The sequence below is a fragment of the Dunckerocampus dactyliophorus genome, chromosome 2, assembly GCF_027744805.1.
Source record: "Dunckerocampus dactyliophorus isolate RoL2022-P2 chromosome 2, RoL_Ddac_1.1, whole genome shotgun sequence".
In the NCBI taxonomy this organism is placed as follows: Eukaryota; Metazoa; Chordata; class Actinopteri; order Syngnathiformes; family Syngnathidae; genus Dunckerocampus; species Dunckerocampus dactyliophorus.
This window is the reverse complement of record NC_072820.1, coordinates 4,714,080-4,730,413: the sequence shown is the minus strand read 5'-3', so window position 1 is coordinate 4,730,413 and position 16,334 is coordinate 4,714,080. Positions and strand designations below refer to the sequence as shown.

General features: G+C 42.8%; 1 protein-coding gene across 1 annotated transcript in view; it reads right to left on the bottom strand.

Moving 5' to 3' along the window:
* The window catches only part of LOC129174664 (probable G-protein coupled receptor 158), an 85,173-nt gene that overhangs the window by 24,962 nt on the left and 43,877 nt on the right, over positions 1-16,334 (bottom strand). Inside the window, exons 4-7 of the mRNA XM_054766478.1 lie at positions 11,753-11,964; positions 11,399-11,467; positions 2,648-2,757; positions 130-368 (exon numbers count right to left, since the gene is read on the bottom strand). Of these exons, the coding sequence (XP_054622453.1) occupies positions 130-368; positions 2,648-2,757; positions 11,399-11,467; positions 11,753-11,964 (630 nt within the window). The remainder of the gene's footprint in view (positions 1-129; positions 369-2,647; positions 2,758-11,398; positions 11,468-11,752; positions 11,965-16,334) is intronic.

Sequence of the window (16,334 nt, the reverse complement as noted above, 5' to 3'; positions counted from 1 at the left end):
TTGATCAGGAGTGTATATGATACACGAAAATGAAAAGTTTGGACACCCTCACCCTAAAATGTCACATAAAAACGCAAAATCTTCCAAATAACTGACCTGTTGACGCTAGGTGATTATGAAGTGACTCACCAACAGCCATCATGTAGTCCCAGCGGTCTAACAGACACATACGAAACTGCAGTCCTTCTGGTGAGAAGCCAGCTGTGATTAAAGCCCGACTCAGCTCAGGGTTCTGGCACACCGCTGAGGTCCAGGCCACCAGGAACCACAGCACCACCAGCAGAATCACCGTCAGCAGCCTCAGGACTCGCCAGCTGGTCATGTAGGGCGTCCTTTGGGCAGTGCGTGACAAGAACACCTTTAACACTCTGCAGGGCGCGAGAAGAGAAGACAAGACATCTTTGTCAGCATGCACAGTGGGATGAACAACGCCTTCATTGTTTTTTGTGGATGTTTACTTGAATTAGAGTAATATATTTTGTGTTGAAGGGACAAATGCAGGGATTACCGCTTAAAGGAGGAATTAACTAACAAGAGAACGTGTTTGCTTTTTTACCAACAAGACGGATTTAGCTAATTGGAAATTCCTCATGGGGCTCAGCTGGTAGAGGCGGTTTATTTACTGTATAATTTGTTCTTTTCACTGCTTCCACAAGACAATATTGCATCTGGAAAGAGAATTCAAACACATCAGCCAAAATGAATTTAATGGATTTTTCCAATACTGGAGGTGAAGAGCCATATGGACTTGGAGATAGGATCATCAGCCGCAGCAGATATGCAGACAGTCATTGGGAGCGGCTCGTAAGAGGTCCCCCCCCTCCCCCCCTCACCCCCACCCCGGGGCGCACTTCACAGCCAGCCAGCCAGCCAGCCAGTACGGAAGTACATCAAATTGGTACACTGGCGAACATTGGAGAACACTCTGACCGCCTTGACCTCCCTCGACTGACACATGCACAGGAAGTGTGCGTCTGAGCAGTCGAAGGCAGCAGAAGATAGACATGATGTGAAATTTAAATGAGATGCTTGGTGATGTGTGTGCACCAGTGTGCAGACCAAGACGAACTGGAGAAATGGGCTCTTTGGATGCTTGATTTGGCTGCACAAGTCAACATTTTAAACACAGCTCTTATTCTGAAATAGTGTAGTTCTGGGCCATTCCACCAAGATAAAACGTCAGTTGCTCTAAATCTGTTAACACACATATTGAACTACTCAGAATGTGTGTTAGCCCATCTCAGACAGCTATTTTTAATTGTTGTATGAGTTTCCTAAGCCAAAATGATTAATTTAAGCAACTGGAGTGAGTTTTTGGCGTAGAATTAGCAAATACGTGAAATATAGCCACACGGCATGTTGACACTAAGCACATTACAGTGCGTAAATAAATTACTTTGCATAAATAAATAACATAAAAAAAATTAGGTTACAGGATAGTAAACGCCACCCCCTATCATATTTGAACTTGAATATACAGAAAAATGAATGAGTGAACTTACTTTGGGCCTTCCCATGGCATCCACAAAGTTGCACCCACAGCCTCTGCAGGCTGTGGGTGCAACTTTCTACGGGTGATGTGACTTGTAGAATATTAAACTCCCATGAGCTCACCGCTCATGCGAGGTGCAGAGCGAGTTGGGTGGCGATGTTCTGATGGGGGACTTCAACGCTCATGTCGGCGGCGACAGTGAAACCTGTAAGAACGGCCCTTCTGATCTGGTACTTCGTTATTGGACTTCTGAACTCGTCGCAGATTGTCCATAACACCATGTCCAAGCATAACGTGTGCACTTGGCACCAGGACACACCGGGCCATGGTTAGATGATTGACTTTGTGGTCGTGTCATCAGACTTGCAGCCACATGTTTTGGACACTCGGGTGAAGAGAGGGGTGGAGATGTCAACCGATCACCATCTGGTGGTGAGTTGGCTCCGATGGTGGGGGAGGAGGCCAGTCAGACCTGGCAGGTCCAAAAGCACTTTTGAGGATCTGCTGGGAACATCTGGCAGAGTTCCCTGTCAGAAGGAGTTTCGACTCCCACCTCCGGGAGAGCTTCTGCCATGTAGGCAGCGGATATTTAGCCCGAGTGGGCCGTGCCTCCATTGTGGAGGCGGCTGATCAGAAAGGAAGTGGTATGTGTAAGGTGGTCTGTGCCTGTTGTAGAAGTAATCCCAGAGCAGTGAGGGATGCCGTCAAGCTGAAGAAGGAGTCCTTTTGGCACCTGGCACTCCGGCGACAGCTGACAGGTACCAGCAGGCCAAGCGGTCTGCAGCTGTGGAGGTCGGGAGGAGTTCAGAGAAGCCATGGAAAACGACTTCCATACAGCTTCTTAGAGATTGTGGACCACCATTTGCCGTCCCAGGAGGGGGAAGTGTATGGTGGGGATGGTGTGCTTCTGACCTGGACTCCAGATGCTGTGAACCTGGTGGAAGGAATACTTCGAAAGACTTCCTCAATCCCACCGACACGCCTTCCAATGACTCACTAGTACCACGCAACAATAGGCTTTTATTATTTTATAATTAATAATAACATAAGTCATATAAATAATAACAGTCATCGTCATCATTACGGAGGCATGTATATTGGCATATTCAAGCAACGTTTTTTTAACTAAATATAGGACATTAGCAACGAGTTTACCTGTACAGCTTGAGGATGATGGTGCCGTACATAATGGCGAAACCCAGCAGGCGTACCCATCTCAGCAGGATGCAGCGGAAGACACTGGGGTGGAAGTACAGTATCATCACCTGCAGGGGAATACAACATACAGCCTATCAGCGTCCATCTTGTCACCATCAAGGGGAGACACAAAATACAGGAATACAATATTATATTCCATGAAAATCAATTTCCATATCACAAGACAGACAGAAATGAAGAAAAAAATAAGCATCCGTTATTTGTTATAATTGGAATGGGATGGGAGACTGGATGTTCTGAACTCCTGTTTCCGTGACAGCTTTGTATTGAGTACAATGATGACGCCTGGAAAGGATGCCATTTAATCCCAACTGTACATGACTTCAGTGTTTCCCACTCATTCATTTATTTCAGGCGGCCCGACACAAATACAGTACATTTGGACCGCCACAGATAGATTCGGCGCTACCTTTTCAGCCCCGCTTACAAACGCATGATAATGGGACTGTGTGTGTAGCTTGTCGATACAACTCCGTACAGTAGACGCCATCGTACTTTTGCTTCTTAACCTCATACGCACATACCACAACTATTATAACGCATCATTCATATAATACCGCTGCACAAAATGAAACCAACACTTATTTGGACCACAAACTGTATAATAAAGAGCCCTTCTGCTGGTTGCAGTCTTGTCCAAAATGAGCGAAGGCCCGCTAAATCAATCATAACCGCACAATCTACCAAATTCTACCCAATTAATAGGTTGCTCTGCTCGTCCCTATGCAGCAAAATCTCTCTGTAACTGAACTCCTGGAAAGAAGAAGCAATGTAATTATTCTTACTTCATGTCGTATTCATTGCTTTTTAATGGAGGCACAGATAAAATCCCTCCATTAAGTGGGAATTCAGTACCACAGATAAAGGTTTGAAGTACATTACTAACACACTGAATGATTCTTATCTTATCATATCGGCCTATCTGATTCAACCGCGGGTTGGAGTTACAAGGAAGCCGGTCTTTTACAAATCTTTAGTACATCGGGAATATTCATTATCCATTCATCCATTTTCAACGCCGCTTCAGCATGCTAGAGCCTATCCCAGCTGACTTTGGGTGAGAGGCAGGGGACACCCTGGACTGGTCGCCAGCCAATCACAGGGCGGATGGATATTCATGATTTCAACGTGAAATATGTAAACACAGCAACACACCGAAAAACCAGTTACATTGTCTATAGCAGTGATTCTCAACTGGTACGTTGTGGAGTCGTTTTCAGTAGGTTGCGACACGCAGCTGCAGATATCTGCTGGATGAGAGCGCGCCATAAAGAGTGTGACAGCGTCTCACCGCTGCAGCTCATGTTGTGTCGCAAGCAGTACCTTTAAATATAAGGTATTTGAGAAGATTGAGTAAAACTTTTGCAGTTTGGGTCACCTCTTGTCATTGAGGGGTGCCGGTGGGTCCCGCAGCCAGATCAGCTGAGAACCGCTGCTTTAGAGCGGCGGTTCTCAACTGGTAGGTCGTGACTGGTTCGGTCACGTGTCTTTGCAGCCGTCCCTTGCTACATCGTGGTTTTTCAAAAATTGGTTAATTGGGTAATTATTGTTAATTATTAAATGATCACTGGCTAAATCAACCAAAATACAAATATAAGGCATTTAGATGATGTTATATGTAGTGTAACATCTCTGATGTCGTGTGCGCCTTTAAGAGGCGGGGCCTGGGAAGTGCTAGCTACTGTAGAGTTGCTGAGTGTTAGCATCAGTTAGCAGTGTGTCTAAATAATGTCTTATTTATGTTTAAAACGTCTTACTTTCTATTATTATGTCAACTATATTGGGTCATACAAGTGTAAAAGTGGCTATAGGAGTGTTATTTCATGTCTGGTGGGCTCTAATAATGCTAAAAAAAACATTTTTAAAAAGTCTTAAACAGGTTTTCTATGCTTTAACTCCGAAAATATTCCATTTATAATTAAGGAATCCTACTTCGCAGATATTCACTTATCACAGCGGGTCTGGAACCAATTAACCGCAACAAACGAGGGACGACTGTAATGTAATGACCTGATGTCCATGAATGCACCTTTCCTTCTTGTCCGTGCTGTTTACGTGCTACGCCGCCGGAAGATATTTGAGAAATTTCCGCTATTTGGCTCACTGCTTGTCACCGGGGGGGTGACGTTGGGTTGAGGACCACAGGTCTGTAAGGTGCGACAAAGTTCAGATTGTAAACCTCCGGCCGTTGGCGAGTACAACGTTTCCTGTTTTGTTTTTGTTTTTTATCAAAAAAAGAGGACAGCGGACTTGAACGTCTTTAATAAATCCCAAATTAAACAAACCGCTTTTTATTCTTAATTGTTCTCCTTCGCTACGTGGCGTGTGCCTTCCTGTTTTTCCAAGTGGATGGTCTTATTGTGGCTCAGGTTGGAATTGAAACCCCGGTTCCATCCCTGACAGAAGAGCTCACATTTTTATTTACTTTCTTTCACACTTCCTCTGCCGTCTGGCTTCTATCCAATTCACACAAAAGGATTTTGACACGAACATGAAGTCTCCAGTAAGTGGCAATCACAGGCAGAACGGACTTCGTTCCTCCCACCGCTTGCTCTCTCTCGCTTCTTTGTCATCTCCGAGCAAGTCGTCCATACATCCTGTCTGCCACCACATAGATTGTAAACATGCTCCACCTGCCACTCTTTCATTTTCCACACACTGCAGGAGTGTCTCAGGTGCGGCCCGGGGGCCATTTGCACATTCTCAAAATGTCATTTAACAAAAAACAACTAAAATGACTATAATAATTTTTCCTCATAATATTCCAAGTTTATTCTTTCAAAATTGGGACTTTTTTCTCGACTTTTTCTCATAATATTTGGACTTTCCAACGATCTCAACATATCACGAGAAGAAAATTCACAAAGATTAGACGCAGTTTTGTCTTGAAACGTTTATAACTTCTTAGCATATCTAGTGAATCATTTGCCTCCATCTGACCCTGTCTTCTGCATCCTCTTCTCTCACACCAACTACCTTCATGTCCTCTGAACACGACTGAACACGAAATGCAGTTTTTAAATGAAACTTTTTATTATTAAGAGAGAAAAAAATCCATGCCTACATGGCCCTGTGTGAAAAAGTGATTTCCCCCCCCTGTTAAAACATTTCTAAAGCTTTGGGACTCCAGCGAACCACAGTGAGAGCCATTAACCACAAATGGCAAAAACATGGAACAGTGTTGAAACATCCCAGGAGTGGTCGACCAATCAAAATGACCCCAAGAGAGCAGCAACGGCTCATCCAAGAGGTCACAAAAGACCCCACAACAACATCCAAAGAACTGCAGGCCTCACTTGCCTCAGTGAAGGTCAGTGTTCATGACTCCACCATAAGAAAGACACTGGGCAAAATTGGCCTTCATGGCAGAGTTCCAAGGCCAAAACCACTGCTGAACAAAAAGAACATTAAGGCTTGTCTCAATTTTGCCAGAAAACATCTTGATGATCCCCAAGACCTTTGGGAAAATACTCTGTGGTCTGACGAGGCAAAAGTTGAACATTTTGGAAGGTGTGTGTCTCAAGTATATATATATATATATGAAAGTATATATTATGCATCTATACTTACATAAGTATAACAACATTTCCATCTTTTTTTATCCTTTAGTATTACCCCCATGAGCTTTTTTCATGAACTATACCAAGATAACAAAATAACAGTGTAAAATAATCTGTTGTTCTGTGTGCCTCGATTTGCAGTCCAGGTTGTTTTGTGGCACACTATGTGTTGAATAATTTACACTTGACTCTACCACAGTTATCACATACCGCTTGGCGTGAGGTTTGTTCTCACCTGTTCCTCCTCTCATAGCAGCAAAATGCTCTGCGAGCGTGATTCTACGTATTTCCACCACGGAAAAGAAATCCTTTTATTCACCGTATGGACGTAACCTTCTTGGGGGTTGGAAGGGCCAAAGTGAAAGGTGGATTGTTGAATACGTATTCCTAGTTATATCCCTGCACACTTCATATTCATAGCTACAGTGTGGGGTTCCAGTCTGTGTATGCTTTATTCATACAGTAGATATTCAAATGACTGCGGTGTATTTTACAACTCATTGTACAGTAACAAATATGATGTTTTTCACCCCTTTTCACTTTCCGTGGGGGTTACCTTCCGTCAGGGCAGCAAACTAATGAAAGCGTGCTTTTATGTCATCGCATTAATCGGTATTTTTGAATAATCTGACACCGTCTTGGAATGGGTGATTCGTCATTCAGCCAAAATGTGCCCCACTGAAACACTCCCTTTTTCGACCCATCTATAGAACACAATCATGAAGAGATCAAACATACTTCAGTTTTCATTTGTTTAATACTTTGTATTCAATTTCAAAAGTTTTTTTTTAATTTAATAAATGGTTTCTAAAATATTTCATTTGAAGTCAGCAGCAATTGACAACAAGGACGCTACAATAACGCAGATTGTGCTGAATTCAGCAATACGTAGAAACACGTTTTATTTATGGATTATCACCCTCAATTTATATACAGAAATTACTTAATTTAAAAAAATACATAGAAATGTGTGATTCATTTAAAATGTATATATTTATGCTATTTATACTGGATATTTACTTGCCTTATTTAATGTCTCCGCTTATTGTAACAGATTTATTTAAATTAATTATTCCTATATTATCACTTTTATTCAATTTTAATATTATTTTTATTCTTATTTTTCCACATTTTTTCCTTCCTTTTCCTTAAAACTACACAAGCTATATCGTGTTTTATCATTTTATTTGCTTTTTTATAGATCATTTTTTGTTGTTATTCATATTTTACTTGAAGAAAATATTAAGAATATATTTAATTTTAACCACCATCAATTGACAATAACAACTTTCATTTCATTTATGGATTATCACCAATAAATTATTGCTCAATTTATATGCAGAAATTACTTAATTACAAATAATTCAAATAATTCAAATTAAAATGTGCTTTCAGTTAACATTTTTCCTCTACAATTTATATATTTGTCATTTTTATATATGTCCTATATATGTCACTTTATCACCAATAACTTATTGCTTATAAAAAATAAAAAAAACAATTAAAATTTAATTTTATTAAATGAAATTATGGGAATTGCGCAACACAGTTTAAAATTTTGCTCCAGTATGTATATTTATCCTCAATATTTTTTACTTTCCTTGTCCTATTAAATGTCTCCACTTATTCTAAAACATTTGTTTCTATTTCTTATGAACAATTTTAGCACGTTTATAACATTTGTATCTTATTTTAATCATTCATTTTACTTTTTTTTTTCTTCCTTTTACTTAACACTGCACAACTCAAGCTACACCGTGTTATCATTTGAACCCCTATTTGCTTCTTGATGTGTTTTTTTCACACGGGAAGTGAAGAAAATGCAAGCAAACGGAATATTGCAAGTGTTATTAGTAATGTTATTAGTTATAGACATGGAGAAAGGGTCCGCTCTACTTCTTCCTACTCCTTTTCAAATGTAACCACATCATGTTCCGTCATGTTACTCGTTCCTCCACGACGCGCTGCCACAAAGACACCAGTGAGGGTGCAGACGAGAGTCCAAGAGGAGAACTAAAGGCAGATCAGAACAATAAAAGTTTCTTCCTCATCCTGCATATTTATGTGTCTCATCTCTTTGTGTCTCTGCAGAAGCCATCCACTCTTCCAGACCTCCTATCTACATGACAACAATAAATCACCTTGGCAAATAGGAGGCGTAAGTAGGCCACCCTGTTTCTCACACCCACGTATGCAAACGCAGGCATGCACACATTTGTCCTGCATCATGCAGACATGTCACGCCCTTTCCGCAATGCTACCTACAGAGTAAGTCACAGGGGACCGTGCGATTAAAAAGCACATTTTTGTATCACCCAGAAGAAACGGTGGCCCTCCTTGGTTTTCATCCAAGCCTCCTCCATCAATTAATCAGCAGATGTACAGTATTTTTAAAACCAGCGGCGCTAGAAGTAGATGGACTGTTTAAAAATGCAGTGAGCACCAGAACGGAGCAGCTGCGCCGTGCTTGGTGGCGGCAGAAAGGAAACAAACTGTATCTTACGACGGCATGGAACTTGAATGGCAGACATAAAGAAGAGATGAAGAGGCAAGCATGAGATGAGAAGCTGGGGGAACGGTAGAGGCACACTTAAAAGGTAGCAAGATAATAGGAAGTGCGGTGGGAAAAAAAACAAAAGGAAAGAGAGGGAGACACCCTCCTGTGTGTGCACATGGATATGCGAGAGGAGCTATTTTTGGTGTCTTTGGTGCAACTGGGGAGCAGGGAGGATGAATGCAAACTCCAGTCCTCCTATCACGTGTAGGCAAACTTCTTCAGCAACAAAAATGCCAGGTGCTTTGTGTCGTTCACAAGATAACGCTCCGGCAGCGGGAGGAGGAGTATTTATTTGCTCGACACACTAATGCTAACAGCAAACATCCAGGCGGCAGGTTTTACACTTTTGAAAATGCAAATCCCCTGTTTACCTCATGCAGATCTCCCTCCCTTTGCATTGCTACTTTTTTAAATTACCGAACTATCGAAATTATTCCTGATGTGAGAGACTCTGTGCTTTGTGGTGATACATGGTTCATTACGGTAATCATAGGGACTGCGAGTGGGTTTGTAGAAAAGGGGTATTTTATCCTTTTTATATCGTTTTTTACCGATTGTTTTTGTGTTTTGCTGTGTTTGGCACTTTTTGCTGCACTGAAAAAAAAAAATGTTAACATTTACTTGGAAAAATCCAACTTTTTGCAGGATGATATTCTAATTCAACCCTACCACAAGGACATTCCTTTGCTCTGATCACATGAACGCTAAACAGGATTGGTAAATAAATGTTATACATTGTTCCCTCGTTTAACACGGGGGATAGGTTCCCAAATTAGCTCGCAATAAAAATGAAATCCGCGAAGTAGCCAACTTTACAATTATTATATGTTTTAAGGCTGTAAAACCCCTCAGCATGCACTTTTTCCTCAGTCAGGCATGAACATTTTCTCACATTTCTCTCTTGTTTAAACACTCTCAAAGGTCACACCTTGGTTTGACTTTTAATGATCAACCTATGAGGTTGGACACAAGAAATTATGAAGTGACTCACGCGTATTTCACTCCTCCGACCGAGCCTCTTTGTCCTGGCGCCGCTCCGCTGGAGCGTTTTTGCATCCTTGTTAAAGCATATTATTGCTGTCGTCCTATTTTCCTCGTCCTCCTCCTCCTTCGACGTTGATCTATTAATGGCGCCCTACAGCCGTGTAACTTCTAACTTCCTTCAACATTTCCGGAGGTCCAACTTTTTGTGTGATGGTTGGCTTCCTCTGCCTTTTGGGTGCGGAACGTTCCGCCGACATTGTGGGTTTTGTCGGGGGATAAACGTGCAAACATACAGAGTTCAGAGTCACCGCAAGCTGTTTGCTAGCGACCACACAACAGGAAACACGGAAGTGCGGCACGAATGAGATTGATTGACAGTGGTCTACAGCCAATCAGGACGCAGAAGACAATGTTCATACGCTGAAACCCGAAACAGCGAGGCCGCGAAAGATGAACCCCAATGGAGCGAGGGACCACCGTATTACAAATATGTTTTCTTGTGTGAAAGAATGAAGTAAGGTGTATTTGCAGTATTCATTTTTAGTGATTAGTAGGGTTGTCACAAGATCTCACGAGATGAAAACCTGACAACATTTATCGTTCAGAAAAAAAAGTCTCATGGGCACTAAGCCTGGGACGATAATAAACAAATTAATGACTCATAACATACCAAAAAACACCCACATATTCCCGCCGCAAGGCATGCTGGGTAGCTTGTGGTACATTTCTCCCAACATTTTGCCGTGTTTGTCGCATTTTTGCTAGATTGCAAAATATGTTGAGGGTGTTGTCAAAGAAGTAAACAAGGAGGAGTTAACATACTCTGGATATCCAAAGTTTTAGTGTTCATAGTTCACATAGTTGCAGCTGGACTACCCAGCATGCCTTGCGGGCATTTGGGAAAAAGTTACAGTCTCAAGTTACATGTTATGTTTGGCCATCCATCCATTTTCTATACCGCTTCTCCTCATTAGGGTCGCGGGGGTATGCTGGAGCCTATCCCAGCTGACTTCGGGTGACAGGCGGGGTACACCCTGGACTGGTCGCCAGCCAGTCGCAGGGCACATATAGACAAACAACCATTCACACTCACATTCATACCTATGGACAATTTAGAGTAACATGCATGTTTTTGGAATGTGGGAGGAGAAAAACCTGGAGACGGGGAGAACATGCAAGCACCACACAGAAATGCCCAAGGGAGAATCGAACCCGGTCTTCCCGATCTCCAGACTGTTACTGTGTTGCCCAACTAACCACTAGACCACCGTGTGGCCCTTGTTGATTTATGTGATGCGTTAACCTGCTGTGGATGTGTTGTGTTTTGGTTTCATTGCACCGTGAGCAAGTATGTCGCTCTGTTTGATGCCACCTATATGTATAGACGGCGCCTCCACCAAATTGTTTAACCCAATGTGGCCCGCGAGTCAACGAATTTGCTCACCCCCGGCATAATGCATGACACTTACGGCGAAAATAACACAAACAATTCCAGGTGGACTGGCTGTAATTTCTATAAATAACAACATGACTTGGGGTCCAAAACAATGCAAACTGAGTGAGAGAGGTGGAAAATCATCTACTTACGGGGAAGTACAGTAGTAACGCCCCAAACAACATTGCTTCCAGCAGAATGAATCCAGATGTGCGGATACTCTGTACACGAGGAAAGACGGGTGGGTTTTCAGGTGCGGCACATAATAGCATACCACAATATAAGATATATGTTATATGTTATAGTTATAGTGCACGGATATGAACTGATATCACATTTCTATACCAATATCAGCAGATAACATCGGTTGGATGGTATTATTGGGCATCCTTAGTAATATACATGTAATTCTATTTCCTATTCGTTTACAGTATAGCCCACAAGGCATCGTAGGCAACGTCCGGTTGGGGACGTTTGTGCACGGGCAACAGGCTTTATCTGCTTACCTTATTTCTTCTGAGGTGGTAAACTGCCACCATACTGGCCAAGTCCAGCACCATGCACAAGCCCTGGAAGGAGGCCACCGCCATCCGCAGCCCGCCGTCCTCCTGGGCGAGGCAGGGCGTGTTGTCTCTGCAGTCAGGACAGCCCTCGCGGCAAGGAAGGCACTTAACGGAAACATCAGAAGTGTCCTCTCTGTGAGGGTCCCGCTCCTTATCTGACAACAGGACGGGGGGGGTTTAGTCAGACATGTGAATACTGATGAGTTCATACAACGCTACCAGAAATTCCCTCACTAATTAGGAGACAGGTTTGATTTACTTAATTAGATTGACAAATGTAAAGAGATTGTATTTAGCAGTGTCACTTTCGACTCCTAAGTGGTTTCTTGAAACTAATTAGTTTGAATGAGCAAGAACTCACCAGTCCAATAAATCAAAATATCGCTGCAATGATAACAACACAAAGGCTTTAATTAGGGAGATTAGGGAATAATGAAGGGGAAAAAAGAACAAAGCATTGTAACACTGCATTCTTAATTACTCATGTCTGCAGGATTGTTGTTGTACACAAACATGTTGCTCTAATCACGTCTTCTCCCAGACTGCCGTTCAAACAGCTTAACTCTACAAGTGTTCTGCGGGTTACACGGTAGTTGATTGGGTTCGATACGTTCTAATGCATTCAAAGATGTCAGTCTTGTCCGGGGGTCGCCAACCCGTCGATCGTGAGCTACTAGTTGATCTTTGTGACTTTGCAGGTCGATCGCGAGAACATTTTGAAAAAAATGTATGATCATATCGGAGAGGCCGCTTGTACCCGTGATCTTGTCCTTTCGGTCACTACCCAAAGCTCATGAGCATAGGTGAGGGTGGGAACATAGATGACCGGTAAATTGAGAGCTTTGCCTTTCGGCTCAGCTCCCTCTTCACCACGACAGACCAATGCAGAGTCCGCATGACTGCAGACGCCACACCAATCCGCCAGTCAATCTCACATTCCATCCTTCCCTCACTCAAGAGCAAGACCCCGAGGTACTTAAACTCCTCCACTTGGGGCAGGATCTCATCCCAGACCCAGAGATGACAGGCCACCCTTTTCCGGCCGACTGTGTTCCTCTTGTGGGTACTAACTCTTGTGGGTAGTATTCAAAAAGTATGGGGTCCTGGACCACCTAAGTCAGGCGGTTCGCTCCTTGTATGACCGGTTGTCAGAGCTTGGTCCGCATTGCCGGCAATAAGTTGAACTCGTTTCCAATGACGTTTGGACTCTGCCAGGGCTGCCCTTTGTCACATATTCTCTTCATTACTTTTATGGACGGAATTTCTAGATAGACACTTTATTCATCTCCAAGGGGATCCGGTTTGGTGACTGTAGGATTGGGTCTCTGCTGTTTGCAGACGATGTGGTCCTGCAGGCGTGATCTTGCCATGATCTTCAACTCTCACAGGGTCGGTTCGCAGCAAAGTGTGAAGCGGCTGGGATGAGAATCAGCACCTTCAAGTCCGAATCCATGGTTCTCGCCCGGAAACCCATCATGACCAGCAGTGGCGGGAATTTTGTTTGTTTTGAGGGAACTGGTTCCTTTGGCTCTTAGGGCACCCAAACGGCTCCACAGAATTTGTTGTTTCTTAATTTGATTTCTTACCAAAATACATGTTTATTATTTATATCAAGCACATGTGTGAAACTCGTGCCCTGGAGGGCCGAGACGCTGCAGGTTTTCTCTCCAACCAGTTTCTTCAGCAGGTAATTTAATTGATGAGCTCCTTCCCTCAAACTGAAGGTGTCGATCATTAAAATCACCTGCTTCAGTGACTGGCTGGAAAGAAAACCTGCAGTGTCTCGGCCCTCCATGGCACGAGTTTGACACCCCTGCTATAGAATAACATGGAACAGATTGCAGCAAAAACGTAATTACAATAAACAAAAAGACAGACCCATCTCAATTTGCCGAAAAGGTCCATTCTGATTGTGTGTATTATTTGTAAATTTGCAACTATTTGCTGTGAAACAACACAACATCAACAAAACATTACACAACCAAATATACATTAAAATGTGGAAAAACTCAAAGTAAAAGCAGCATCGAGGTGACAGTTTTTGCTAGTGATTAAAGGGTCACAGAGATCGATTTTCATATGTGCAGATGGTCATAAATGCCTATCAACTGGTCTGGCTGCGGGACCCACCATCGCCCCTCAATCACCCAAATTGCCGACATTTTTCAACTCAAGCGTCTCAAATATCTTATATTTAAAGCGACTGTTTGCAACACAGCATTAGCTGCAGCGGTGAGGCCGCTGTCTTTCTCTTTATGTTGCGCTCTTCTCCAGCAGATATCTGCAGCTGTGTGTCAGATGGACAGAATGTTAAGTCACCAATCGACGACCTTCCCCTCCTGCTCAAGCTTGACAAAGTCTCCCATCAACATGACACGGACTAGTGGCGACTGAGCAAGCGAATAGCACAGACGAGAATGCGAAATGGATTCGGGTCATGACATTATTATTTTTTTGCCCAGGCAAAAACCCGCGACCCACTGAAAATGGTTGGGTCACAACCACCAGCTGAGAATCCACCAGTGCAAATGAAAAGGTATACCATTACTAATTACAGCTGCAACAATTAATCCATTAATCAACGATAAATCAATTATCGAGTTAATCGCCAACTATTTTGGTATTTGATTAATTGTTTTTTACTTTAAAAATGTAACTATCCTCTAATTTCAGCCTCTCGATTGTAAATATTTTTAACTTCCTTAGTCATCCCTGCAAGCAGACCTAATATCTTTGGGTTTTAGGCAAAAGACGATATTCACACACATCAACTTTGGCTTTGGAAAACACTGACCAACATGTTTGCCTCTTTCCTGATACGCTGCGAACCAAACCGCTAACTGTTTGTATTTGGTTCATATTGATTTGGTCTGCCGAGGGCCTGACCGATTATGCAATGAATTGAAACAACAAGCTTCAGATCGACTAAGAAAATAATCACTAGTTGCAGCCCTATGGGTAATACTATAATCAATGGATATGGACACTGTAAGGTACGAATACTGCATGAATATTTATTGCACATTATATCCAATAACCTCTTACACAGTGGAGAGTTGTTCTATAAATGAATAGCAGTCTCTCAGAGAAAGAGCCCCTCTTCCGCTGCAGTTTCATGGATAGGATGCAAAGAATTGCCCATGATGAGCAGTTTGCTCCTTGATCTATTGTCCTTCGCTGACTCAAATGACTCCTGCATCAGTCCCATATTGTCACCAGCCTTCTTAATGACTGTATTAATCGTGCTCGTCCCGGGCACTGATGCTGCCCCCCTCCCAGCAGACCACAGAGAAGTAGCTGGCACTTGCTACCACAAACTGGTAAACGATGAATAATAGCTTGCTGCACACAAAGGGAATCCAGTCAGCTCATTACCGTCTTTACACATGTTGGTCCTGCAGCCCAGTCCATTGTTCAAGCGTAATCCTTACCTATTAAATAATCAATTGCGTCCTTTCCAGCGCAGTTTTCCTAGCTTTACCTTGTAAACTTCCAACTTGCCACAAAGAGAATGAAAGGCGCTGCAGTCATATGCAGCATGTGACATAAGATATCCGATTGCCTAAACGACAACCTAAGTTTGATAACTTTTTTTTTAATATCACAGTCTTTCTCTCGCCGCGTCCTTTTGGCCTGTTGCTAGGGAACAATCATTCTCCAGCCGAGTCTGGTCTGTCTGATCTTCAGATGTGCGCAAAGAATACAGCAGACACTTTTCCAAGAGGGGCTATCAGGGTCAGCAGCTGCTGCGAGGCAGCCTGAATCGCTGTGATTTTTAAATGTCTGTTCACAGAATGAGCCTGCAGACCTCTTGCCTCATCATGCTGCATTACAATAAAGCTCCAGCTTAGCATATCATGGCCCCGGGGGCACAGAATTGCTAGAGTCAGGGATGAGAACCCCTGCAGCTGCTTGATTATTTCGTTCATCAGAGCCAAGCTTGCTGCCTGAGGACACTGCAGTGCTCTCAGTCAAAGGTGCCAGCGTGAATGCAGGCATTTGACTCAAGCGCACAATCAGGAGCGGTAATGATACGCTGTGAAATTGTTCAAACCATGACTAGAAGGAATTAAGATCTGGTACCAATGTGTTGAGTCATATTTTTGCAACCAAAGCTGACTCCATTTGACAAGTGTCATACTGATATTTGCTTGCAAAGTTTAACAATGACAAGATAGGAAAGACAGAAGGCACGCTCCCAAGATTTGGGACTTATTGTGAATTATGACCCCTAAAGCAACCGGCCTGCGATCCACCTTTCGGAAAAGGTAGCAGTAATCAGCTGTTGTTGTGGTGTTGCTGTACAATAAACAAACGCACACACTCATTTTTGGTCCTTAATTATTTATTATTTCCAAGCCATAATACGACGGAGAGCGCTGCGCTTGGCGGAGGTTCCATTTTTGCCGGCGTTTGTTTGTGTTCAAAATAACTTGAAAGGTTCTGAATGGATTCGGATTAAATTTTCAGGAATTGTCGGAAATGGGGACATTGTTTGGGACATTCAGGCTACCTATATTTATTT